The sequence below is a fragment of the Octopus bimaculoides genome, chromosome 23, assembly GCF_001194135.2.
Source record: "Octopus bimaculoides isolate UCB-OBI-ISO-001 chromosome 23, ASM119413v2, whole genome shotgun sequence".
Taxonomy (NCBI): domain Eukaryota; kingdom Metazoa; phylum Mollusca; class Cephalopoda; order Octopoda; family Octopodidae; genus Octopus; species Octopus bimaculoides.
Window position 1 is genome coordinate 31,647,090 of NC_069003.1, and position 7,581 is coordinate 31,654,670.

A 7,581-nucleotide genomic window follows, 5' to 3' on the forward strand; every position below is an offset into this window, starting at 1 on the left:
ATATGAGCATGGCCGTTGCCAGTACCGCCTGACTGGCCTTTGTGCCGGTGGCACATAAAAGCACCCACTACACTCTCGGAGTGTTTGGCGTTAGGAAGGGCATCCAGCTGTAGAAACTCTACCAGATCAGATTGGAGCCTGGTGCAGCCATCCAGTTCACCAGTCCTCAGTCAAATCGTCCAACCCATGCTAGCGTGGAAAGCGGACATTAAACGATGATGATGATGTGTAAGTTGTCTCTGTCCCTCCATTATACTTCCAGTGATTCTACTCCTTCTCTCAACTAAGAGGTCTTTTGTCTCACAAGCTACTTGGCAACCCCACTGGTGCTGCTGTCATGTAGGAAGAACCTGTGCTGATGCCATGTAAAAAGCAGCCAGTACACTCTGTAAAGTTGATGACATTAGGAAGAACAGCCAGCTGTAGAAACCAGGCCAAAACAGACAGCTGGAGGCTTGGTTCATCACTACAGCTTGCCAGTTCATGTCAAACTGTCCAGCTCATGCCAGCATGGAAAATGGATGTTAAATGGTGATGATACATATAAAACAAGGATGTGGTGGTCAAAGATGGAATAATTTTACTATTGATATACTTCTGTTTAATCAGAACTGACCTGAAGCTAAACAGCCAGAACATCCTCTTAATTGCTATTGCAGCATGACTCACAATGTTGTGTTGTATTACTCAATAGTTTTTAACTGACACTGTGTGTGTTTGAGTACATGTATGTGTGTGTGTGTGTGTGTGTATGTCATCGTTAACTCATGCCATTATCTTTGACTGTTAACATCTCAACACAATCTGCTTTCACATTGCTGCCTGTGCGTGTTTGTGAGTGAGTGTGTGTGTGTGTGTGTGTGTGCATGGTTTTAATGAAATGATGACGAAAGTACAAAATGCCATGTACTCTTTGCCCTCTACCCCCACCCCCTCTATAAACCTTGTAGAGAAATTAAACTACGAAAAGTATTTTGTATAAGTACTTGTGTGTGTGTGTGTGTGTGTGTAAACATGTCGGTGATAATGCACACACACACACACACATTAATGGTAAGGAACAGATGAATAGGACTCTGGTGACAGAACATAAGTTTGTACATCTCAAATCAAAAGTTGGCTGAAGATTCCAGCTTCTGTTATGCTTTGTTTGTATGGTCAAACCATCAACGTTTGTGTCCATTTATTCTATGTTCTATGTAACCTTGTGTTCTCCAGGAATTAACCTTACATCGCCTGTATTATATGTGTAATAGAGATAGGCAGATATTTGTTGTCTGTGAAGAATTTGTCCCAAACTGTCTTAACTTTTGCTTATTATGTGTCTTTTTCCTCTTTTAATTTCTAGACTTGACTGAGGATGAACAGCAACTCCTGATGACAATAAGGGGACGGAAGCAGCAGCTTGAACTCGACATCAAGGTTGGTGAAGTACAACATACTCTCTCTCTCTCCTTTTCACAAGCACACTCTTTCTGTTTCTCACTCACTCCCCTTTGCATTTTATGTCTTTCTCACCATTCTCTTTCAGTCAACCTGATAACTGTTGTTTGTATGGTGTGTGTATGTGTGTGGAGAGAAGTGAAGGCTATCATTATTGTTAGAGGCAATCCTCTGGTGAGGCTTCATTACACACTCAGTATGAGTGATTTCACATTGCTGGTACCTCTAATGCATGAATTTCTCACCCGTGTAAGTTTCCGACTTAATTCCACTTTGTAGCATCTTAGGCAAGTGTCTTCTATGGTGCTGGGTCAACCAAAGCCTTGTGAGTAGATTTTGAATGGGAGAGAGAGAGAGAGTGTGTGTATGTGTGTTCACATTTGTACTTTCTTCTCTAAAAGTTGTGGGCTTTGAGTGATAATGTCACTTCTCTCAACAAACTTGCTTTGTGCCTTCAAAGCCATGTGAAATGAAACATACCTTGTTTGAAAAACAGGTGAGGATTAGTGACTGGATGAGCATTTAGCTGTAAACAGTACCTCAGTAACGTCTGACCCATGGAAAAACATGTCAGCATGAACAAGTATACAGTCTCTCATCATGTGTGATCTAATAAAGAAGTCTCTTGTGTGATCACTTGACATTCTAAGATAGCAATGAAATCTCCCTTAGATCTCATCCAGACCATATTGGTTAATATATACCAAGATACATTATGTCTGAGAATAAAAAAGAGAGAGAGAGAGAGAGAGAGGTTGGTGTTGACATGAATGTCAATCTATTTTATGTTTTATGTTCAAACTGACCAGATCCAACCTCTCACACCTACCCTACAATGTCGTTTTCAAAATGCACAAACATACCATTGGAATCTTAAAACTATGAGATAAGGCAAGATTAATTCAAAACAATGTGAATAAATAAGCAATACATTTGACAAAGAAATCTGAATGCTAAAGGGTTATTAAAGGCTTGAACATCTTTAATTATAGTTCTACTTGATCAAAAGTGATCTGGAGCTTTAAAAAAAAAAACAGCTGTTGCATTAACATCTCATCACATCAAATATGTGACAAGTGAGTCACACTTCATGGTTGAGTTGTTGCTTCCTGATAAGTAATTTATCCAACTGTAAAAACACTTCAGATTCTTGTTTGGTCTCTTCCTCTTTTATAGCTTCTCTAAGCTTTTAAGTGTTTCAGTGGACTGCTTCTTGTTCATAGTATGTTCTAGAAAATCAAGGAGGATGACTCACTTATTATCCCACCGCCCCCCACCAAACCAAGTCAGTCACCATAACATTGTTTTGTTTTTTTTGCCCTTGAACTTCATAGGCTTTGGAGAAGTGTGGCACCAGATTGAAGCTTGATTTCTGAAAAATTAAAAAAAAATGTCCTTGTTTCATCCCCTGTCACCAGATTGGAACAAAAAAATATATATCCAAAATCTCCCATATTCTGTGATGCATTGTAGCTGCAGCCATTGTGCAGCAAGCTCACAATAAAGTTATGTCCATTTTTGCATTACTTTCTGTTTGATCAAGTTTAGCATTGTAGAAGATGAAACAGCAGCTCCACAAGAACCAAAGAGATAGGAGTCATGTACCAAAACGTCCCAGTTGATTTGGGTGGAAATTGACCTCTGTAATTGTTTGTATTATTAGTAGTTTTTCTAGAAGAATATAAGGTTACTATTAATTAGTACACACACACACAAACACACACATACATACATATATACAACTGGAACCAACTGGAAATAGCCTGGGCAATTACAGTATAAATTAATTGCACATATGATGCCATGGTATTCTGGACTGTTACTAAACAATGAAATTGACTATAGCCTGGAAAGCTGCCACCAATTTTTCATCCTCATTACACATCAGTAGGTCAGATAACCACATATAGGCTCCTTTGTTAATTTAATGCATCAAGGAAATAGAATTAAATTTTCTGTATATAAGACTATTATATTGTTCCTATGTTACAAAAGCAGTGAGATTCTGTATGATCAAGAAGCTTGCTTTGCAACCGCATGGTTTCAGGTTCAACCCCACCGTGCAGCACTTTGGGCAAGTGTCTTCTGCTAAAGCCCTTGGTGGATTAATACCTTGTGAATGAATTTGAAAGCTATTTTGTGAACGTGTGTGCCTTTGTGTTTGTGCTGCCTGACTGGCACCCGTGCCAGTGGTACGTGAAAAGCACCATCTGAATGTGGTCAATGCCAGTGCCCCCCGACTGGCTCCTATGCCAGTGGCATGTAAAAAGCACCCACTACACTCTCAGAGTGGTTGGCGTTAGGAAGGGCATCCCGTTGTAGAAACCTTGCCAGATCAAATTGGAGCTTGGTGCAGCCTACTGGCTTGCCAATCCTGTCAAACCATCCCACCCATGCCAGCATGGAAAATGGATGTTAAACGATGATGATGATGTTCAAATGCTGCCTATTACCTTTCATCCTTTAGGTCTCAATAAAATAAGCACTAGTTGAGCACTAGGATCGACGTAATTAACTAGGCCCCTGCCCACTCAAAATTTCAGGCCTTGTCCCTATAGTAGGAAAATTTATTATTATTTGCTCTCACTTCAGTAGACACCCTTCCTTCATTTTGAGTTGGAAAAAAGTCATTGTGGCATAGTATGAATAGTTAATTTGGTTAGTTTGTTTATAGTTCATTAGAAGTTTGTTATTGCTTTATTGTTTGGATAAATAATTAACTAAGGATAGGAATAAAAAAATGTAGCTTATTTTTCTATCTGTAGTAATTACATTAAACTATAATTAATAATTTAGTTATGTATGTTATTAAAACATACATAAAAATTATTAAGGTCGTTGGAATGTTGCTGTTGTTTAACCATAGGCCTGTGCTCAAAGGTGTTCAAGCCATGACTATCATGTCTTCTATTCATAATGATTCTGGCTATATTGTCTGTGTCCTTCTTCGTTATTTAGCTTCCTTGTTGGTGAGCCCCAATCCAGTAGAACTGTGATCAAAGGTATTTCAGCTATGGCTGCCTTTGTCTATTATTCAGACATTGTGCATCTAGGACTACATTATTCAAAGTGTCCTTTTTTATAGGAGGAAGGGTAGTGTTTTTTTATGCTTTTCAGGATTTCCGAGACTGATGTTGGGAAGGGAGGAAAGTCTTCAGATCAAAGATCGGGTCTGAATGCATGCGATGTGAACCCTGCTGAAAGAACCCAGACACTAGGTGGTACTTTTAAACCTGGCAAGAAAATAAGGTCACTATCATGCAGTGGAGGAGAAGTCACCCTTAGATCACACTCTACCATTTTAATATGAGTAGAACACATTATGGCCCTGAGTAAAAGAAGGCATAGTTGTGGTTGGAACACCTTTTGGCCCTGAGTTTGTTCTGTCTGAGCTGATCTGGGACTAAACAACATCTTCACAATTGAATGTTAGCAGATTCCACCATGCTCTATTATCAGCTGTTGGATGCTGTTATACACCAGTGGTTCTCAACTACAAGCCATATGATCCTTGTGGGGGGGGATAAGATTTTTGTTGTTAAAATTTATCTGTAATGAATTGGTTATACTTCTTCAATGCACAAAATGTTTTAAATTATTTTATGCAATTCCTAATAATAGGTGCAGGCATGACTGTGTGGTAAGAAGCTGGCAGAATCGTTAGCACACTGGGCGAAATGCTTAGCGGTATTTCGTCAGCCGTTATGTTCTGAGTTCAAATTCCGCCGAGGTCGACTTTGCCTTTCATCCTTTCGGGGTCGATTAAATAAGTACCCGTTATACACTAGGGTCGATATAATCGACTTAATCCGTTTGTATGTCCTTGTTTGTCCCCTCTGTGTGTAGCCCCTTGTGGGCAGTAAAGAAATAAGAAGCTCACTTTCCAACTACATGGTTCCAGGTTCAGTCCCACTGTCTGACACCTTGGGCAAGTGTCTTCTACTCTAACCTCAGGTCGACCAAAGCCTTGTGAGTGAATTTGAAAGAAGCCCATTGTATATGTATATATTTATGTGTGTGTGTATCTTTGTGTGTCTGTGTTTGTCTCCCTCGCCATCACTTGGCAACTGATTCTGGTGTGTTTACATCCCTGTAACTTAGCAGTCTGGCAAAAATGACCGATAGAATAAGTACTACAATAAGTCCTGAGGTTGATTTCTTCAACTTAAAACCCTTTAAGGTGGTGCTCCAGCATGGTCGCAGTCAAATGACTGGAACAAGTAAAAGAGTGGATTTTTTTTTTTTATGTATATATATTGAATGGCTTATGGCAGTCCAGGAAAGTGAAATAGGAATTAAACGGATCCATAAACAAAAATGGTGCGAACCACTGTTATACACTCAGCCACTCTGCACTTCCTTGTGTTGTAGTTTTCAAATGATGCCAACCCAGAGGCTAGCTGGGCAGGCCTACATTTCCTCTGAATGGGATGCTAATCCATCAAGGAGTTACTCATCTTACAGTTAAGTGGACAACATAAACCTATATAAAATAATAATAAAAATAAAAAATAAAAAAAAGAAATGCAAATAAATGAAAAATAAAAATAAAAATAAAAGTTGACCCAGTAAAATTTTGACCCTTTCTGAAATTGTTTCCTCATTTAGACATTGCATTTCCTCATTAGTTTAAAAATTGTTCAGATGGGTTTTCACTACTAATTAATAGTTTATTAGTCACACAAACGGATAAATTTGCAGCTAGCCAGAACAAAAAAAAAAAAAAAAAAAAAAAAAAAAAAAAAAAAAAAAGTTTGGAGTATATTGCTGGCATATCCAGAGTACTTGTCTTTCTATGTAGACACAACTACATGTATAAACTGTTGTTGACAATTAAGTTTCAATTAAAGAAATAGCTATTACATGACCTCTGTTCTCCTGTTTCTGACCTCAAATTACGTACTGAGCTCCTCTTTAGTAGGCACCAGCGTCGTTACATCGTTCGTTATCAAGGCGAATAGAATTCATTTCACTACTAATAGTAGTAGTCTCTTCAGTTCGAGTAAAAACACTTGTGCAATTTTTCTGCTGAGCATCCTGCACAGATAATTCGTTTATATAGTGATCGTTCTGCTACATGTCCGACTGATATCGAAGCGATTCCAGAACAAGATGGAGTGTTTTGCTCAAGAACACAACGCACCACCCAGACCTGATCTGGCAACCATGAGTGCAACACCCTAACCTCTAGGCCACTCTAACCTCTAGGCCACCCTCACTCAAAAAAAAAAAATTTTTTTTAATTGGTACCTGTTGTAAATATATAGTAGGTAGGTGGTCATGTTTTTGACATCTCTTTCAAATAGTCGTGGTCCTGTAAATCAAATCCATTCTGTGACCTGTCATTATTTAAGACAGGGGGTTCTCAATCATTTTTCATCTACGAACCCCCTTTAATTACTATTTTGTTTTATTCTGTAGCCGTTTGATAGTTAAAAACTAGTTTTTTAGATACTGTGGTATGACGTCAGCGACTGGGGAGCTGACCGGAAGAGGAAGAAGGGCAGAGGGAGCTTTGATCGGGATTTCGTGCCCTTTTTTGAACGGGGCTGTTGTCAAGAGAGGACGTGCGAAACGACGGTCTAGGTTTGGGAGAAGCAGCTGCTATTCCTAGTGTTCTTCGGGTCGGGGCAAGCTTCGAGGATCACACATTAACTTGTATAGGTGGAATTATGTAAAATGTTAGAGACAGAAACCTGGCTGTTTCTTGCAAAATATACCAACACATACATCTAAAGGACCATTCAAAAAATATTGTGGATCCCCAGTTTACTATTTTGTTGTGCAAACCCCCCAAAATTTTATATGGACCCTGGTTGAGCACCACTGATCTAAAGACTACATTAGCTAATGTCTCCTTTTACTGTTGTTATTGTGATTTAATTCTAGATCAGCTCTAATCTATCATATTTATGACTAAGAAGTGTACCAAACATAACTGCCTAGTCTTTTAATCAAATCCAATATATCATGGACTGTATAATCTAACAGGTTCTTTACTGTTGTTTAGCCCTAGGTCAGTTTGACCTAGTAACCACAATCAAAAAGTATTTCAGCTGAGAAAGATGCTGTTTTTTCTTCATGCATGTGTCTCTTAGATCAGGGGTTTTCAAACTGTGGTCCGCGGACCACAGGGGG

General features: G+C 38.9%; 1 protein-coding gene across 1 annotated transcript in view; it reads left to right on the forward strand.

The window, feature by feature from the left end:
* Nucleotides 1–7,581, forward strand: part of LOC106870408 (cytohesin-1) — a 102,312-nt gene that overhangs the window by 17,748 nt on the left and 76,983 nt on the right. Inside the window, exon 2 of the mRNA XM_014916463.1 lies at nt 1,349–1,422. Coding sequence (XP_014771949.1) covers nt 1,349–1,422 — 74 coding nt within the window. The remainder of the gene's footprint in view (nt 1–1,348; nt 1,423–7,581) is intronic.